Consider the following 21156-nt stretch of genomic DNA (forward strand, 5'->3'; position numbering starts at 1 on the left):
AATGCAGTACACATTTTCCACAATTCTGTCTTCTATGCAGACTATGATAAGAAAACTTACATAGGCAATATGTAGAAAAATAATGAAAATTACATCTGTTGAAAGGAGGCATTGAAATAGCCCACTTCAAGCACATATCACTATGAGTTTTGTGGGTACTGTTTTAATTAAAGCAATTCTGTTTACAGAAGAAATGTGGAGCTTACCTCGCAGCCACAAAAGTCCTGAAGAAAATAAGCAAAGCACTGGATGACATTAATGTGTTTCTGGCAATCTTTACTGGAATAGCAGATGAACACTTTTGGCCGGGGACGAAGTCTTTCCACAGGGAGACCTGCAGCATATGCTGAAGACTCTGAGCTCTCCTCATCTAGATGGGAATATATATTTTCTAAATTGGAAGAGAGGAAGAGAGTTCACACAATAAAAGTGTGTTTGTTTGTTTGCTTTAAACTTTATTAGGCTCTTCACTAAAGCACGTAATAAAGACTTTTTTTCAAATGATAATTCATTTCCAGCCTGAAAAATTGCATACCCTCTATTTACCAGCTTTGGACCTGCTACATACGTGGAACATACTTGGGAAGTGAAATGTGAAATTATTACTGTACAACTCAAAAAACTCAAGACAGTTTTAGTTTATAAATAGAATGATGTTTCACCACACTGTTCAAACACCATAGGCTTTAAAGATGTACCATCATCAAGAGCTTCCTGCATAACAGTCTTTTATTTACTTTTTTAATAAAACAGAAATTTTTAATAAAACACCAGGTAAGAACATTAAACTCCAAGAATATAGATACTTTCAGAACATCATACAGTATCTCTCTGGTATGTATGTTATGTATGGACATTAATTTGAATTAAGATAGTATTAACTTAAATCCAGATAGTTATTAGTGTTTTCTTTCCTGTATGGATGCTTTTACACCAGAACATGAGTGCTTCACACCAAGCTAATTCAATCTAGTTCTACAGTTGGTTAAACTGTATTTTGGAATACGCATTTTTTACTCAAAATTAAACTTCCATCTATGGATTTATTTTACAACAATTTTATTTTTCATCAGGAATAACTAATCCGGAACACCTCTCTCTGTAGACAAATCCCCAGTGATTTGTCTTTTTGTTGGAACTGTGCTAGCTGCAAGCAAAGAACAGCCACAGAAGACCAGAAGGTAAAAGGATTTAACCCAGACAGCATATAGCACTTGCAGTATACCTCATTTCCAAAATTCAGATGGATAACACAGATACGCGAGGCTTGGGGAATGTAACCTCTTTTTCCATATTCATGAAACCGCATGATTCCCTAGATTCCACAAAAAATGTCAATTGATTTTTAACATCTCAATGTAACAAGCACAGCTTGCCAGGTCCTGGACGCAGAGGAGAGAGAAGTCAGTGAAAAGGGATGGAAACTAAATTACAGAAGTTTCTGCAACTTCTGCAGAAAGTGTGAAACTGCGAGTCTTAGGAAGAGTAAATTTAGGGAGAACACTTAGGATGAAGTGTAAAGGCAACTTCCAGGAAAGCGAGCAAATCTGCATTAATAGATACGAGTAGTATTTCAGACAGTGCTGAGAATTATATTTGTATCACATGGCTTTACTTTCCTTCCGGTTTAAAATAAATATTAACTAGACATTTCTGAATGAAATAAAGGAATGTTTAAAATAAGACAATTTACAGATATGTTGATATTCTACACTGACATGCAGTATTTTCATGAATAAAAAGAAACCTTAAATCAAAAATATTTCCAGCTACTCTTCTGTTCTCTTCTTTCTACAGTGAGCTCCTGATTAATATTTTTTTAAAAGTAAAAATTATTAACTTTTAAAAAGTTAACAACACTTTTAATAACAACAAAAAAATCACCATCAAGCACTGGATTAAGAATTTGCTACAAGTTTCAACACACAAAAAGGGTGTGGGAAGGAAAGATGAAGAAGTTATAAAGAAAGCAAGCTCTTCAGAAGAAGGTATTTCTGGAATAAACCTACTAGCTAGGACCTTTTTTGTTGCAAAAGTACATCTTAAATGGAACTCTGTATTGAACAAACTCTTACCTTGCTGCTTCTTGCGGCACATCACTGTGAAAAGTGTTGCAAATGCTGAAATGACAACTAAAGGGACTGTAATGGCAATAGCTCTTATTGGTCCAGCCCACGGAGAATGTACTTTGAAAAATAAAGCAGAATTAGGCATGGGTTTATTATAATTATTTAATCAAATCTGTACACTGAGAAAAAAATTGCTGCAGCACACACTATTATCAGATCATTCTCAAATATACAGAGAAATCAAACATCATGTTCTGCTCCGTTTTAAATAGTTTTTATGCTGATTGCCCTCATCACCACAGCATTAGAGCAACTAATGTAAGCAACAAGAAGTAACAAGTGCTGTATGCCAACTCAGACTGTGTGTCGTCACTCCCCACCTCACCCCCCCATGAGGGGAACTTTACCTGAGTTTAGTTTTTAATACTATACATACCAGTCATTTGGCCTGTCAAATTTTCATTCCAGAGTGCTGAACTAGCCACTTAGGGAAAAACTGAATGCCTGCAGAGATTACCTTTAGCAATGTGCATTAGCAATCAGACCATTTTGTCTGTTGCCTTCATCTATGTTTTTGGTCTGCAGTTATATTTTGAAATCCCTGTTTAATTTCTCAATGACTGGTCTAATACATAGAGATGCCAAGCATTCACCTGACAGGTTTTTCACACTGCTAAATTTCATTTCATGGCTGAAGTGCACAGTCAGGTAGTGTTCTTAGGCTGCTCTCATAGTTCATTACATTATTTCCACACTACTGCATGCATCATTTGTTTGCGATTAAGATACAGACTATGACTTTTCATATCCATATGCACAACAAATGTGACTTTCCCACAAAGATTTCCAACTATATATTGATCTAAACTGTACTAAATATAAATGTACAGAGATGCACATTTTTATGTGCAAGTGTGCACGTGTACTCTCTTTTCATTAGGTCAAAAGATCACGGTACATTTGCCTCAATAGTCTTGATTACAGCAAACAGACATGTCAAATCAACATTTATTTTCAAAATAATTAAAACTGAATCTAAGTTAATAATATATATACTGTATACTGCTTTAAAAAAAAAAAAAAAACATACCTGGTTTTAGTGCATAGTGCATTGTTTTCCTTGTTGTGTTAGTGTCATCAACCAGCTTTGAAAAGTAAAAGTTGAATTTTATTTTGTGGAAATTTCATTTTATTTATTTTCTGCAATATATAAACAACTATACCAACTTTCACAACCAGATGTGAAACTTACTGTTCAAAAGTTAAAATTAAAGAGCACCTTAAAGTAGTAACTAGTGAAATCACTCGTCTTTGATCATACATAGTTTACTGTTGTGATATTAACTTTTAGACTTCACCTACTGTCATCACCAAAAGAAATACACAGCTTTCAAGTATAGTGGAAATTGACCAAACTACAGAATTCTAATTAAGAATCAAAGTGCAAGAATTACGCAGGCCCACAATTTTACTTGAAGGCACAGATGAAAGTACTAAGTGCTTAGAGAAGCAAAGCTATAGAAAGGTCAAGAACAGTCTGCCTTTACTTGCCCAAGGTACCTCAGCAGAGATGCCTGAATCTAATTTTACCAAACAGTTTGACTTGAAATACTTTAGTTTCATTTTTCCCCCCATTAATATATTCATTCAGCTGTAGTACAAATGAGTTTCTAAATGTTACCTCAATTATATAGTCCCCTGGAGTTACGTTCTGAATAATACAACTTGTAGTATCTGTGTTTTGCTCCTACATCAAAGAAAGAAAACACTTTGCTAGCCATTCACATACTTTTAAAACCTAATACAAAATACAGTCACATTGATTTAGGAATGTATGGTGCTCTCCTGAAGTACGACATCCTAAACCATAAAAACTGAGTTTCCCTATTCAAATATGCAAGGACTACAATCCTCTCTCTGCAGAAATCAATTATGATTGATTATCCAAAAAAAACACTCAAAACCTTGGTCTAACACAAGCTATGTTATGCCCTGAAGCTCCCTAGCTTTCAGAGACTTAGGATCAAAGGTTGACCATTGAGATCAAATTTGCTATTAAATGCTAACCAAAGTTAAGGGAAACAATATAGCAAATTGCAGCTCCCATAAGAGGACATACACACAGCTGTAAAAAAATCACAGCCTACTTCCACGCATACTGAAACGAGAGCTATCTTGTGATACCATCTCAAATGGATAATCTTTTAAGTGGTAAAATTTAGTGTAGAGATAATATTACATGATAACAATATTTTTTAACAAAAATAATAAACTGCAGTTTGAAGTACTAATCAGTTATAGGGTCTTTAAAAGAGAGAACGGTCTCTTCGCCTTTGCTTATAGTATCCAGCACCAATGGAGCACTCAAGACTGGTTGTGACTGATGAGTTCTATCACAATGCAATTATTATTTACAGAAATAGTACCAAATAATTTAAAATTTTAAAAACAATAGTATTCTGTATTATAGTAAGTTTTTAAAGTTTCTGTAAAACCTTAGAACATCTATGTTAATGGGTTCTGTGCTTTTAAGAGTTGAAAAATGCAGTGACGTACCTGTTTGCAGGTCTTCTGCTTAAATGGTCCTTCATGCTTAAGTTTGTAGTGAAGAAAGTAGGATCTAAACCCAAAGTTGTGGGGAGCATGATCAAAAGACACTTGCATGTTAAAACCCTGCTGGGTAACACTCAGATTTCTTGGCTTCCAGTCTGTCAGAGGAGATATTCATGAATTGGCAACTGACTCTTCAATGACAGTGACTTTTTATAAGATAAATATAAAGAAAAAATTACATTTAACTTACAAGGTTTGCAGACAAGGTTTTCTGGCTGTAGCAACAACTCACATGCTACAAAAACACAAAAAAATATTAATGATACAGTATCCAAATGCTATTTAAAGGAAAAAAAAAAGGGGCAAAAGAAGGGAGTTACTTCAGCATTTGGAGGGCAGTACTCTTCATTCCTTTCCCAGTCTATAATATGCCTGGAGTAAATATATTTTGCAAACCCAGCTTCTATGTTATGATTGAAGTTCCTTCTCATCTTTATATGAGAAACATAGGTTCAGTAATTTGAAAACAGTAGTCCTTAGTGAGACAAAGGGGATAGCACCAGGCGCAGCTCAGCAGGAGAGGAAGAAGTTGAAACTGGCCTTAATTACATTTACTTAAAATAAATAAGTTTGCTGAGCACACAAATGCTACTTTGGTACACATCAACAGACAGGCTTGAAAATATTTTAAGAAAGTTTTATACAGAAAAAAAAACACAAGATACATACAAACGTTACACCCAAAAGGGTGCTTAGAGTTAGACTGCCATCAGACTATTTAAGCACTGAGTTTATTTAAGTTCCTTCTCTTTAGCTCCAATGAGAATTGCTAATTGCTAAATAATATTGAGAAATTCTACCCGAGTTGTTACTATCTAGTTTGATATGTACTCATCTGTATTTATGTCTATATACCCATTCTTGAAATTGATCTCAAAAGCAAAAACAATCTGAGCTTGTTCACAATGTCCAGTGAGGGGAAGGAAAGGAGTTAATACAAGCTGCTTCTTCTGGTTGTTGGCGAACGTATTATATGCCATAGATTTATCAGAGGCATGCAAGTTCTTGCCATATAACACCCAGTCCTTCCTTCAAAGACTATGTCAATACCTATCTTAACCCAGTCTCCCCTAACATCATCATCTGCTACATGAAAAGCTATTCTTTTACATCAGAAAAGCTTTTTCTGACAAGAAAAGAAAAAAAAAAGGAGGGGAGGGGAGTAAAGAAAGAGATGTTACGTAATACTATACTGTACACAATACTTACGTCGAGTTCGGAAGAAAAATGGGTGATAATTACTTTCATTTTTAATGGAAGGAAAAGGAACAATCTTTACAAAGTAATCTGTTTCAAACTTCAGATTTAGGAAGGGATGAGATTCCATTCCCTACACAAAAACACAAGATTGCAACTATTATAACTAAAAGCATTTTCTCTCAAACAGGCCCACAGTTCTGCAAACATGAGCAGAAACTAATACATTAAGAACCCTTTATTCATCCCTCTGCTACACACCATCATGAGGAAGCATAATACAGAATCGGGATATGGACTGTTTCAAATATGCACCTGTACTCCACAGTCACCCAAAAAGATTTCATGACAATTTCCAGCCTCAGGAAAAATTCTACAGAAGGGGACTACATCTGTCTCTAGATCGACAACTATTCATTAAAGAAAAATAATGTTCGGAAGCAATCTGCATCCTAGTAAACAGCACATTAAACGTGTATCTAGGTAAATATATACACATTTATACACAGCAAATAAATACTTTCAAGACTTCACACAATCAAGTAACAATAAAATATTTCTTGAAACAAAGCACTTACTGTTCCTTTAAAACTTGGGCTGAGCTGCTTTGGATCTTTTAAAACCATCTGCTGACATTGTCTTCCTTCAGATTTTAACTCCTCGAGGATGACTCGAAATCCTTTCAGGTATTCAATCCCTGCAAACAGCAGGACATTCAAATAGGCTAATATTTCAAAAGGTGTTCTGTGATATTTTATACAGTACGAAGATAGTTCATTTGTCTTTAAAAATAAATCCTAACATTCATATGAAATACGTTCGTGTTTTAATACTTGCCATTGTGTGTCAGTTCTTCCAACATTTTCTATCTTGCCTATTTAGAATTTAGCCTTTGGCGAAGGCTGTAATTATTGCATACTTGTGTAATGCCTAGAGCAGAGGGGCCCACATTGCAGACAGGGCTTCCAAATTATCCCTACAATCTAAATAATCAGTACCTTCATCAGCAGTACTTTATAGTAGCATCACATTTCCATTATTTGCAATAAAATACGTTTGCTAACAAATTATAATAATACTCCTTTATAACACATTCTTATCATTTATAAACTACTAGGTTAAAGTGATAGTAGTTGTTACAACTTCTTTATTTCTAGTATACTACAGGATAACAGGAATATTGACTTAAATGGAATGGAATTTATGCCAGTAAGTGCATACATCCAGTTATTTGTAAGTGATGCCAAAATTACACCCTTTTTTTCAAGCTACTCTAACATAATCGACTCTCAGCATTGTCTTTGCATTTCTTCACAACGTTCTCATCACGGAGTTACTTCATTGCATGACTAAATAGAGTCATGGTGATGCAAATGTCACAGGAGAATATCAGTATTATGCTGTGATAGTTTTGTGGCTCAGGTATCAACGTCACTGCACAGTTCTTCAAGACTAACTAGCATTACTCCATGTAATTACATCTGTTCAACAGCATTACGTATGGCAGAATACATATTTATCAAAGGCACAGACACAGCTTTTGTAAAGCTATATGTGACAAGAATCAAAACAAATTTGATTACATACTATGTTTGGCAAACTAAAAAAAAAAGTATGATTTTCAAGCCCCCTCTGTTCCATTAGATTTTTATTTATTTATTTATTTATTTTTATAATCACGTATACAAGAAAGACCATGCATTGCCCAATATGTTCTTAATATCCCATAGAACAAAAGCACTATTTGTGCTTACACGAAGACCACGAAAGAGAAAGTGTCCAATCTCCATGTCACCCGAGATGTTTCAACAGCAGTTCTGTCCTCACACTTTCCAGAGGATTAACCTCTGATCATTACAAGAAAGAACAACGAGCTTTGTTTGCCATAGAGACTTGATTCATCCAGTCTGCAGATGAAGATTACCAAATGGTTTCAACTGCACAGCTTTGCAGTGTAGTTTCCACATACTGTCTTAAACCCCAGTAATTAATCATTATTTTCTGTTACAAATTTAATGTGTTATCAAATTCTGAAGGCATGAATTAATACCAGGAAGTCACAGAGAAAATCCAACATTTTTTTCTTAGCTAAAATATTTGATTTAATAAATGTAGGTCTATTCTAAAAATGCATGTCAAGTTCAAGAATACAAATCTTCATTAGCAGCCATATCTCATCACGTAGGGTGTAATCTTACCACATAAATGCAAACTTTCAACTCTTATTAAATCACAAGAAAAAACAATAACTGAAAAGCTTTTTGAGGAATTACAAACCATGAAGTATTCAATCTTATCTGCTGTATGAGCAAAAGAATAGGCAACAAACAAATGTTTTAATTCTGAAAAATGTATTGCGCTTAACTCTAATTGTAATGATGTACTTGATACCGAAAAGCACCTTTGCAGATGAAATTCTTTAATGAAGTACTAAAAACATTCAAGAAGGAAACTCCAGGTTTTTCATTTGCTAAACGATGGTCACTGAAGAAAATGAGTTTATATTAATTACTTTGTTCAGCACCTTAATGAGTATGCAAGAAAAACAAATGGTGAGATGCAGTACAGAGAGAGCACACACTACTGCAGTGGTCTCCAAACTTTTTTGATCATACATACCTACCAGTAAAAAAACTTTGAGCACGAACTACTAATATTAACACATATATAATCTACGTGTGAATTTATAATGTACATAAAAATAGAAATTAAAAAGTATGATATCAAGACAAAAACTTTTTAAAAAATATTTATTTTATCAATGAAAAAACTTTTTTGTTCCCACTTAAAGATCCATCAGTTATAATAGCATTTTTAGTGGGACCTATATGATTGAACATGCTTCATTAATTTCAAAAATCTTGGTTTTAACATTTTGTGACACATCAATTCAAAAATCTGGTTCTACAATTCAGTCTATTTTGATACTTGGTTTTAATGGCTGTCACAGCTGGAAAAATAACCTCAAGAAGAGAGACGATTCCAAATGGAGGACGTGCATCATCAGCTGTGTTTACTCCATTTTCCTCTACTACTTACCAATGGCATTTGCTGTCCAAAGTATTGTCACTGCAACCTGTTCGTAACATGCGTACTGACTGATTGTTATATTCTGCACATCTCCGATTACATGTTTTCCCACTGAATTCAGATAAGGAGTGCAGTCTAAAAACACAGAGGAAAAAATGCTTTAAGGAAAACATACTAGCTGATTATCTTGTGCCATACCAAAGAATTCTGAAGATTATTCAGTTTCAGCAGGACACACATCTCTCCTTGTGAATAAAGAATTAAATTAATTTCCTAACTTTTCTTCAAGACTAAGCAAAGTGAAAGTACATGTACACTATTTCATTAAAAAAAAAAAAACTGTATAGTAAATTTAGGCGAACCTTTTGTCTTAGGACAATGAAAAACTTTCCAAATCATTGAGCACAACCACTCACCAGTTGCAAAAGCCTAATCTGCAGGACTCCAAAGATTACCAGTTTATAATACCAGCATAGCCTGTATCACAGAAAGTAAATCCGTATGTGATTTAAACAAGATAAGTAATACCAAATTTTATTATTTTTAAAGCATTACAATATTTAGGCTCATATTCTGTGGCACAAAGAGAAGTAGTGGCTAGGGAATTCAATAGTTCTGGAGCATAACATACATGAACATGTACACATTAAAAAACATCCCGCTTTTGAACGAGTAAAACCAACAAGTTAATCAGTAGATTATATATTACTGGCCAATGATAAATTCTAAAAAACAGACATAATCTATATGCTATGTATTTGTCTATACAGAGTTTGTAAAACTAAAACATGAAAATTAAGTGCTATTATAAGGTGTGATCTTAAAGAAAGGAAGGAAAAAATGCTAACTAAAAAGCAGTTTTAGAAAATGGCTTCGTGCTATAAACAACAATGGTAAGAGGCCTTTTATGTAACTACCCCACAATTAAAAATAGAATGGTTTGTACAGCATCGCTTTTTTCAAAAGCTGGGCAATTGGTATTTACTTTGCTGTTTGTAGAATTCTCTTGCTACGAGTGAAGGGAATGACAGCATGAACTTCCTCTGAGGAGAACAGAGTATCTCTTTCGATGGAAACTTTGAAGTAACAGTTTTTTGCTAGGTCTGGAACTAATTAATAGAAAGCCCGAGATTTTGGATTCTGGTTGCTAAAATGTTATGGTCAAATGACAATTTGCCAAAATGCAATATAGCACAAATATCTGAGGTTTCACTGTGAGTCATTGATTTACATTTTTTAAAGATCAACAGAATTAGGAAGAAAACAGCTGGGGAAAAATGCACCCTTTTCAGGAAATCACTTTTTACTTGACTACACGTGAACTACTGAAACCTACAAACATTTGTTTTTCACCTGAATAAATAATCTACCCAACTAATTTAAGAACATAAACCAGAATCTCATTAGAGTTTATGGCAAAATAAAAGCATTTAAATCACAGCCAGCAAGCCCAATTCTCTTGTGTGCTAGCTTATTCAGTATAAGATTGTATTTCCACATTACATGAACTCTTTAGCCTTGATATCAGGGACCTCTTTCCCTAGCACTGTGTAACTCAAACTACTCCTTTGGCCAGGAAGTGTGCAGTGCCAGCAGAACTTTGAATTAACACTTGTCATTGGTTAATCATAGCTCCTGGTGCCAGAATTAATGGAAAAAACATGACAGATACTGGGACTTAAACAGGCTCTATCGTGTTAACTAAACACGGGGATCTCTGCTCTCACTGATATTTTTTCCTGTTTTCCTCTATACAGATAACAAATTGTAACTTTTTTGAAGTTCTCTCTTGTACAATCTGACATGCTTAAATTTTGCTCATTTTCTTTAAGCATTAACAGCAGATTAGATAATAAATGAATTCATGAGGAAAGATTCCAAACTCAGAAATAAGCATAAAAATAGAGAAGCATAAAGATGATTGGAATTAATTCTTTGTGTAGGCAAAAAAAAAAAAGTGACTTGTGTTGGCATTAATACAAACATTGCTGTAAATTAAGACCTTCTCTTGAATGCACATTGAATGTATACTGATGATGGCCACTAAATGCCCCCAAATAGGTAAATTTCCAATGCACTCAATATTCATGCCTCCCTGAATGGAAAACACAGGTGACACAAACCTTTAAAAAAAAAAAAAGAGAGAACAGTAAAATACAGCCATTTAGCAGATCCTTGAATAGTTTCAAGGTATTATTGCTGCAATCTGCTTATTACGATTATTATGATTACTTTATCGGTTTAGCTGCAATATAAACCATGTACATCACACCTCTGCTAAAGTACTAAAACCACCTGACTTCACTGAGATATGGATAGTTTTCCACTAACCTGGGCTCTTTTTGGACTGTAGCTAATCTAAAGCTCCTTGTATTTCACCCAGCTGAAGAGACATTACTTATCTTCAATGCTAAAATTCCATATTAATCCTTATAGACATATATTTTGAAAATACTTTTCCTGTATACGGATAAAAATTACATATATTTTCTACATGAAACGTGGCTTTCTACTTGATTTTTTTCCAGAAAAATTACATATCAAAATGCATAAAGCTTGAAATAATGCTTTCCGATGAATTGGTGTGTAGTAAACCTTTCAATGACTGCATTCTTCCACAGAGTAAAAACATCCTTCATAATTCTCCTACCAATACTGAGTAAGTGATCTGAAAGTGAAACTACTGCAAATGATTAGACCGTATTATTCTAACCAGTGAAATGCAGAAAAGACAAGACCCATCTGACCCATCTGCAACAGATCTAGATTTCAAAGTTATTTCAAAACTAAAGAGCTTACAATATTCTTAGAGCCATTTTTAAGAAAGATGCTGGTATACATTGACAACAGTGTCAGAGTCCTTGATTTTTGTGATTATATTGCAGATTTTCAACTTACTGTCATATTTAAAGGTGATATTGAGTAGCGCATTCATCTTGGTGGCTGGTGACAGGCCCTGTAGAGAAATATCAGGAAAATAATTTAAATAAAATGACCTATTTTGAACATTTTTTTTTTTTGTAAATAGTTTTTTGGAGGATGACAGAACTCATGAGGAGGTTTTCTTCCTTCTGTTTGGGTACACCATCAGTCAGACAATCTGAATACAAGCAATGACAGAACAGATTGCATATACCTGCATGTGCTCACCTGCCACCAATTTGCCAAATGTAATACACAAGATGTAAAAACAAAGAGAAAAGAAAGTAGTCTGACCTGCCCAACAGATGTGAACCACAGAAGTTTATTTTTTAAATAAAGGTATCTGATATTCTCAACTTCCATCATCTAGGTTAATGATGCCTGTACAAAACAAAACCACCTTTAATCAAGATTTAAGGATACATCAAATTGGGTTCTCTAGGGCATATACAGTGCGGAAGAGAAGAGAAATGACAATCTGTTGCAAAGCTGATGCCAAATCTACAGTCATGAAAAAGAATATCAGAAGTTCAAGCAGAAAGAAGAAAAAATGTACTGTTAAGCACTGTGGCTATAGCACTTTGTTTTCTTGGTGAAGATCATTTCCAAGAAAAAAAAAAAAAGGTAGGAGCAAAACAGTAAATAAAGTGATTAAAGAGCATTCATCACCTCCCAGACATTCCTCATCTTATTAACTTCCTTGGAACAGGTGTCTGAAGGACTCTATTACCTCATTGTTCACTGGGCAAACTAAGAAACCAAATTTTCAGCACGCTCAGAATTCACCCATAATCAAGTCATCCTTTTTTTGTAAGTTTAGTATTATTCAACGCTCACATGGAACTTGAAGATCAACATAAGCAGAGGTACAATAAGGCAGGACAAAAAAATACCTACAGCCCGGTTCATCAGCGTGCCTGGACTGTATATGGGAGAAACAGTTACTGCAGAGCATCAATGCCTTGTGTCCAGATACGTGCCCATGCCTGCCCTTCACTAACTTATTATATACAGATACATTTACAAGTAATTACTGTTGCTGTGCTGTATCATTCTTGTGGAATTTACATTTCAATGTACTTTGATTGAGTCCGATGTGGTTTATGCGCTGGGACACTTCTGGTTTATTTATGTCAGAGGCCCCCATCAAGAGACTTCTATCATTTTAACATGTATTGTAAACATTTTAAAGAAATTTTTGCTGAGAAAAGCTTAATTAGACAAACACACAGACATGAAATTTAAATTCCAATCTTTCCATTGATTATTGGCTAAAATCAACAAAGAGTTGAAGGGGAACAAATGATACCGTGAATTTCCAACTGGAATAATTCCAATAATTTTATTTTGTAACTTTCTCAGTAGGAATGCATATTGCAGAAATCCATTCTGCCATATCAGACAGCCTTTTCTATTATCAAATATTATCAAAACAGACAACGCCTCAGCTGAGGACCAATTGGAGAACTATCCCATTGCTCTCCCGGGGGAATCTGAATGCATTTGCAGGCAGATGAGTCTGATGTGTCTCTTACACCTACACAGAAGAACATTGGACTTAGAGGTAGCAATGACTTACCTTTCAAAAATCACTGAAATGGCTTTGGAAACACAAAACGTAGGGTTACTCTAACCGTTACTAGACACAAAGTTCAAAACTGTAACACTGAGTCTTATCATTCCCTGAAAGGCAACAAATATCTTATTTACCATTTATAAAAAAAAAAAAAAAAAAAAAAAAAACAACAACAAAAAGATACCCTTTAAAAGGAATTATATCTGGTTTTACCACTACAATGTAAAGAGCAGAAGTAAATACTATAAAAGGACTCCAACTGTAATCAGATGTTGTCAGGATCATGTGTAAACATGCACTGCCTCTCACTTGATAGGTTTAGAAAGAAGAACAAAAAAAATGAGTACAGTAACCTTAGAAAAAGATGCAAAATATAGCACATAAGGGATAAAAGCAAAGCAGATCTTGACATTATTCTTGGAAGTGAATTTTGTAATCTCACTTTCTTCTTAGGTGGCTTTTCATTTGTTTAGCTTTCAATTAGTTTGCCATTAAGCAAGCTGCTATCTGAAAAGGTTTCCTGAAACAGGAAGGTGACAATTGTTTCCAGTCTTAACTTTTCTACTAATTTCTATTCTCTTCTGAAACATTTTCTGTTTCTTTTACGCTATTAAAAAAAAAAAAATCTCATTTAACTTTAACTAGGGCAAAAAAAAGACACATTATGTGTTTGATAAAACATGCAAAAAAAAAAACAGAAACCTATTAACTTTTTATATTTATAAATGAGCAAAGGCAGATAAGCCATTAAATTAATACCTGTCTTAATACCTGTCTTCCTTTTGTGTTACAGAGCTGAAGTTCTGAGGATGACAGGCAAATTCTATCAAACATCGCTGAAAATCAGCACAAGTATTTTAATTAATTTGGTCTTTCACACCCTAAATTCAAAAACTGTCTAAAAGGTCCAAAAAGGCTGTAGAAATTTGGAAGAGTTAGGTGTACCTTAAAATGTTGAAATAGATAATTGCCATATGAGCTGTAAATTATAACATGTATGCTAATCAGACAACTTACCATGTTAAACTTTGCTACTAATCCTCCAAATACTTCCTGCTGTGAGCTGAACAACATATTCTTCCAAGAAGCATTCCCTACTATTTAAGCCATAAAGTAGTTGTGCTCTTTAAATGGCTTATAGCTAAGACAATTTGTTTAGAGCATCTTACTTGACAACTATAAATACTAATGTTATGGCCCTAGGGTACTACATTCTTAGTTAATTAACCACTACCATTTGTTGAATTTACATGCAGCTTTTAATTTATTCTGATCATTGCTAGAAAGCAAGTCTCCATTGCCTGGGGCTTTGTCTATAAAATCCCTTTGGTCCACATACTTCTTTATACCGGGACTAAAAAACACATAGGAAAGAAAATAGCCAAAACATCTTTAAGAAAAACTGTAGACCACTGATCTTTAAACAGATAATCAAAGTTGAAATACACAGATTAAATTACAAATAATCTTGTTTGTTAAAAAGTGGAGGTGGGGGGCTGTTATCTGTAATAACATTAAGTCTCACAGTACGTGAGCTCAAAACACAGAACTCTGCAGAAAACATGATAAGCTAAGATCCAAATCCCACATCTCTGTTGGGCAAGCAAGTCAGAATGAATTTCCACCACAATGCACGTACCTCAAGTCACAGAGATCAAGGCTGGATCTGTTCCTCAATCCACATCAACAACTTGGATAGTTAAGATCCTAAGATATCTTAAATTAGCAGAGTTCTGAATACTACTAATATACCTCATCTCCGGAAGAACGAATGACTAACTCATTTGGATGATCAAGGCATGTGTGGGCATTTCATTTTAAGCATCCATCTTTCAACACGAAAAAGTAGATTATTCATAAGAGACAAAGACTATTATTATTGAAAGGTAACCTCTACTTTGTTTGTTTATAGTGTTCTAATATCTGCCCTACATATACAGTAACTACTTATTAATGAAATGCACTTAGAACAACTGTTTCTCCCCATTATGAGGCCAGAGAGGAACAAAGTTAGGATTCTATTTCCAGAAAAAAAAAAAAAAGCTTAAAGAAAATTTTGACCACAGGAACTAATTTTGCCTCTGAGGAAAGTTAAATTTAACTAATGTCTGCCTTCAGAGGCTGTAAGTAAATTAAATACAATGGAAAGAATTTTCTTTTAAATCTGCTTTATTTTTGTTGTCGAACTTTTTCCTCTTCAATTTAAAACACATACTGTTTCATATTCTTTGTCAAGCTGAAAGTAATATCTTTTTTTATTTGACACTTCCTGCCAGAGATGAAATTGATGATTTCAGAGTTGTCCTATGAATAACCATTTTTACAAACAATACTGAAGTTCACTTCAACATTCAACTTTTTTGAGCAAACACTCTTTCATTCAAGAAAGGCAATTTGTGCGTGTGAATAGGCACTGTCAGGCAGCCACTTTAAGATCAATACTAGGAAACAGAGATATGTGCTAGCACTAATTACAGAGATCTGGTAAAGGAGGTAGGAAATCACTACCCCTCAAGCATAGCCTTGTGCACCAGACCAAAACAGTAATCATGATTCATCTTTCATATGTTGTTAATCAATGCACACATGGTCCTAATTTCATGCTCCCCTAAGGCAAACTGAAGGGACAATTGTTTTTGAACTCTAACATCAAGATGAATAATCAATGTTTATCATACTCAGTGCTCAGTAAACTAGGGGCTTTATATTTGACATCTGCTATTTTCATTTTAAAGCTTCCTTGATGTTTTCAACCAAGTTAAAATATTTCTACAACCATCAATGAAAGGATTAATTATCTGTATTATTCATACGCCTCCATCCTGGACTGCTTCCAAAAGAATATAACAGAATACATAATCCACACTCATGTATGCTATACAATTTGTGTATACTCCACCGACTGCAGAATGAATTCTAAACACCGGATAGATGGCTTTGTACTGTTAGTACTATATTCTTGATGTAACTGCTTATTCCAACTCTAAATGTTTCTCATATTTGCCTTTAGATATATATCTTCCTGCATTACATACACAAATTATGGGAATAACATTTAAAAATAAAAATCTCAGTTACCGTGAAGAAGTTTTAATAAAAGTGAATTCATGGATCAATAGGCTTCTCAGAGCCTATTTTAGACTTGAAATTGTGACCTGGATTCTTCAAAATATTCTCTTTCAACTTCTGCTAACAAGTCAGTTTCTTTTACGTTCTTTCCCATAAATCATTACATTGTTTGCATAAGAAATTACCAGATTTTAGTCTGTTCTGTTATTTATTTACAGTTTGACTGCTTCATCTTTGGAGCCACTGCAAGTAAGTTCAGCTGCAGAGGAGCTGAATGTGTCTTTGTGGCATTTGCATCCTGCATTTGGCCTGAGATACAAAAAGCAGAGCAGTTTTTACTTCATTATAAACTACGTATTGGGAAAATGAAAGACTCATTCACAAATGTGAAGGAACTTCAAAAATCAAACCCACCCATCCCAGCAGTGAGTATAGTTCAGACACTCAAAATGCATAAGTATTATTTAATTTAATGGTGCTGCAGAACCGTATGGTATATACTGTACACTTCTGTCCCACAGATCATACTTTGAAAATAGTGATGTAAAGAATACATTAATGAGAGATAGTAAATTATAGTTAATATTTTCTTTCCTAAGTTGCATACATGAGCTAAATTAGTAATGTTCAAGCTTCAGAAAAAAAAAATAGTCGCTGACTGGTCTATTCTGAGCAATGGCGTCAAAAAAAAACAAGTAGTGACCATCTTCTAGAGACTGTTGTAAGGAAAATAAATAGTAGCAAGAGCAAAAATAAGTGCATGATAAATTCCTGGAGCAGCAGAAAAGTCCAAAAAGAAACCAGTAAAAGGAGAAAAACTAGAAGCATGCACAGATGAGGGGCAACAAGTGTTGGAACAGACTAGAAATCCATCTATCTAGATGTCCTACAAGAGGTGCAGAGGCACAGATGAATTTATGTGGAACCAAGCAGGAGCTGGATATTTAAATAATAAATGTGTTAGTTATTCTAAAGGTGAAAGGAAATATGTCAAGATCAAAACAAAATTAAAGAGACACTTTTAAGACCACACAGAAAGATGCATACTTGATGATGCTAATTTTAAATATAAGCAGAATGGTTGAGAAAAAGAACATCCAAATGCTATATCCTATTTGGAAAGCCACTCTTACAATGAAAATTCTAAAATGGGGTGGTTATGTTGCTATGGAATTTTTTTTTTTTTTCAAAAGAACCTTCTAATACTTCAAAGCAATCTCTGCCTTTAAAAAAAAGTATGAAAACATGCTTTGAGTGTGAAGTAATTGCAAAAACTAAGTGGCTTCTGTTAACTGATATTTACAAAGCAGCTTCTTTGAGGAGATTTCCCCATTTCCATATTTTGAGACACATTCATGCTTGGTGTGAGCACATACAATTCCACTGAAGTCAGTGGCATAATTACCTCCCGCAGTCAGGTCTAGATTTAGCCAGCAGTCTTTTCCATCAATGTTTTTGTTTCTTTTTCTGCAGTGCCTCAAATTGTTAGAACTTGTCCTCAAGCATCACAAGAGGTAGATTCCCAGATCCAGCAACCCTGAGAACACCTGACTTCTGCATCTGGGGATTTGCAAACATTACTCTGAGTTGACAGAAGCAGAGACTGCAAACCTTTAATTTTATCATCCCCAAGACTATTTCTGTCCCTAACCCTTTTACATCCCTTTACTTTCAATCCCTCTCGTAAGAAAATCAAAAAGAAAAATTACAGCCAAGCAGTGTTTTCCTCAGATCAACAAGAAAACCCTCTGGTGTTCAGGACATACTAGTTACTTAGTTACAAACAATGCCAAAGGCCCAAGATAAGCATGCACAGGAACAACAGGTTAGCAGAAAAACCAGTATAAAGCCTCATATCAGAACTCAGTACTAAACCTCAAAAATTGCCAATAACATTTGCAACCCCACCATCCCCATCCACTGCCCCACCCTCCCTGTATGTGGAGCCTCTGGCCAGCCCTTCCCCAGCACAGCCTCCTCAAGAGCAGCCTTTTGTGTTCAAAGACCCTGCTTTTCCTTGCACGTTACTTGCAAAAATTCAACAGTAAGTCTCCAGGTGTCAGGACATTAACACGACTGTCCCTTTCAGACAGAGCATTAGGTTGTCTGGTAGATCGATTAGGCCCAGCCTCTGAACATGGAGAAGCCCCATTCCAGGCGAAGCCCCCTCAGTGTGGCGTGGCCCGGCAGGGAGCAGCAGGCCTGGTGCGGACACAACTCGCCTCCTTTCGTTTTAGAACCGTTGGACATGTTCACATTTGGCATATTCCTTCTCCATCTCCCAGAATACAGCTTTTTTACCCCGGCTCAAGCCCTGTGACTTGAAGCAAGCATTATGAAGCATTCACTCTAGCCTTTTTTTAAAAGAAGTACTAACGAACGTGACAGCCAAACTCCTTTAAAGCAGTAAAAAAAACTCAAAATGAAACCATACAGATGGCCCAGTGACCATGGGCATCGAGGTATAACCAGAAAAAAGCTTCACGTAAGAATCTGGGAAATGCAACATTCTTTTAAAAGGAACATATAATACTTATTTCCCTAAACCATATTTAAGAAACTCAAACTCCATTTGGATAAGACGAAGAGAATTGTCCTGACCTTTCACAATCACTCAGTATGTCATTTTTCACGAAATCATGACATTACCTATGTTTTTATGGTTGACCTTCCACATAAGTCTTCCACATTTTGTCTGAACATACTGTTCTGGCATTTCTACTAGGTACAGTTTTCTCAAGTTCCTCCTGCCATGAAAGGATATTGAATTATGCAGCTGCTGACTTAAATCCTATCAGAGGATGAGGTAGACTCTAAAAACACGCTTGTATACTTGTGTGACAGCTAGTCTCATGGGGGTCATGTAAGATTTTCAAGTGGAACATGCTGACTGAAGATCACTGATTAAAGTGTATCCTACCAAAAAAAAAAAAAAAGGCAAGGAACCAACCAACTGAACAACATAATATAGTAAAAATGTATTATTGCCTCATTCCTGGCTATTTCGGTCTCTATTTTTAAAAAAGGCAATGTGGAAAGTTAGCTTGAACTTTATCAGTCAATCCAACAGAGAGGTAGGAAACCATAATAAAGTAAGAAATAATATGAGAAGTATTTACAGCTTGACTCTTCAGTATGCAAGATGGCTCCACGTAGCTGTTCACTGAACGTATGTCAACTGGTTTGCTTTAAGGAACAGACAGTTCTTAAAGCCACAACTTAATGACAATAGAAGCAAGTTTAATCCATACCATTTGCTGCCTACCGTGAAAATCTTAAATCTCTCGGTCAAGCCCAGGAATTCAACGCAGCAAAGTGTGGCAGAAAAAGGGCACCAGCTCTTATTTCTCTCAGGCAATTTACTAGATTGCTTAAGAAGTTTTCTATAGTCTGCCCTGTCGCACTTGATTTTTTCCAACTTTCTTGTGTGAATAATGTTAAATTAAAAGCCTTCTTAAAAACTTTAAAAGCCCCTGAAAAATTATCAGAATATTTTCAAGCCACGCACGTTCCCCATGAACATGATAGAAATGCGCTGAGGATACTCAGATGCCAAAAATGTGTAGTTAAACCAGTGCTCCCTTACTTGTGGGATGTGATCCCTGGCAGGAGGGACAGGAGAGGAGACGAGGCAATGGGGAAAGGGAAGGGGAGAACAAGCAATGCCAAGCCAGGTGCACAACTGGTAGCTGGGCCTTGGTAGTAATGGGGTGCAGAGGTACAGATGTTTTCAGAGGGACCCCAGACAATTCAGTTTGAGAAACACTGACTTGTGCTATGAACAACAAATAGAATAACTCACTTCTGAAGTAATGGAAGAGGTGAAATTAATGAAGCCTGCTATGCACACTTACTACTTACTACATAGCATCCTATAAAATGAACAAGCTAAAGGAACAATTCTGTAAGCACAGGATTTTAGCTATTGCATAACTACTTTAAACTAGCATATCTAGGAAACAATAAAACATATTATTTCATTGACTGTCCACTTATTTGAAAACTTGCAGAACCATAAGCTGAGAGGGACAGTTTTGCTTTCCCAAAAACATTCAAAGAGTTAGAATACCATGAAAAAAAGGTTTCAAGAGGCGATTAGGATATTTCTAAGCAAACAAGATACAAAAAAAAAGTATTTTCCTTTGAAGCTGAACATATGCAATGACACTCAGAGTATAACTATAGGAATTTATTTCCAAAATCATGAATGATTCATTAATGATGTTTTGCTGCCAGATTCCTACCTTTTAAATTAGGAATTCCTAACACAAGCTCTTTGATCCCAGGTTTCATGCGAGTAATTGTACAATCTGTAAAGGTAACTAGGACTGAGCATCTCTTAAGCTTCACTTAGAACCCATGCAGAAGCCAAGACGGTTCACAAAAGCACAAGTTTGGCAGGCTCTCTCTCAATTAAGAAGATACCACCATCTCCAGTTCCAGTTTTTCTGCCATCTTCAGCAGCTAGAGCACAAAACCTGGGATCATAATGGCAATGACATGGATAACCAGAGGGAAAACCACTTCCAAAAAGAAAATGTCTAGTTTCACACCCAATCAAATAAATTTACAGGTTTCTAAAAGCAAATGGAATTTTTAAGGACTTCAAAGGCCCACTGTATTAACATCTGGAGGATGGTGGGGGAAGGGATTTTTAAGACCATTCTCCACTCTTTTCTG

General features: G+C 35.2%; 1 protein-coding gene across 2 annotated transcripts in view; it reads right to left on the minus strand.

Moving 5' to 3' along the window:
- The window catches only part of IL17RD (interleukin 17 receptor D), a 52915-nt gene that overhangs the window by 8267 nt on the left and 23492 nt on the right, over nucleotides 1-21156 (minus strand). For both annotated transcript variants that reach the window (XM_035558375.2, XM_035558377.2), the window contains 10 exons: nucleotides 11808-11865; nucleotides 8919-9044; nucleotides 6458-6576; nucleotides 5892-6012; nucleotides 4873-4917; nucleotides 4626-4777; nucleotides 3751-3816; nucleotides 3160-3214; nucleotides 2076-2186; nucleotides 207-391 (listed from right to left, as the gene is read on the minus strand). In XM_035558375.2, coding sequence (XP_035414268.1) covers nucleotides 207-391; nucleotides 2076-2186; nucleotides 3160-3214; nucleotides 3751-3816; nucleotides 4626-4777; nucleotides 4873-4917; nucleotides 5892-6012; nucleotides 6458-6576; nucleotides 8919-9044; nucleotides 11808-11865 — 1038 coding nt within the window. The remainder of the gene's footprint in view (nucleotides 1-206; nucleotides 392-2075; nucleotides 2187-3159; nucleotides 3215-3750; nucleotides 3817-4625; nucleotides 4778-4872; nucleotides 4918-5891; nucleotides 6013-6457; nucleotides 6577-8918; nucleotides 9045-11807; nucleotides 11866-21156) is intronic.

This window comes from Cygnus atratus, chromosome 10 (genome assembly GCF_013377495.2).
Source record: "Cygnus atratus isolate AKBS03 ecotype Queensland, Australia chromosome 10, CAtr_DNAZoo_HiC_assembly, whole genome shotgun sequence".
Classification (NCBI taxonomy): domain Eukaryota; kingdom Metazoa; phylum Chordata; class Aves; order Anseriformes; family Anatidae; genus Cygnus; species Cygnus atratus.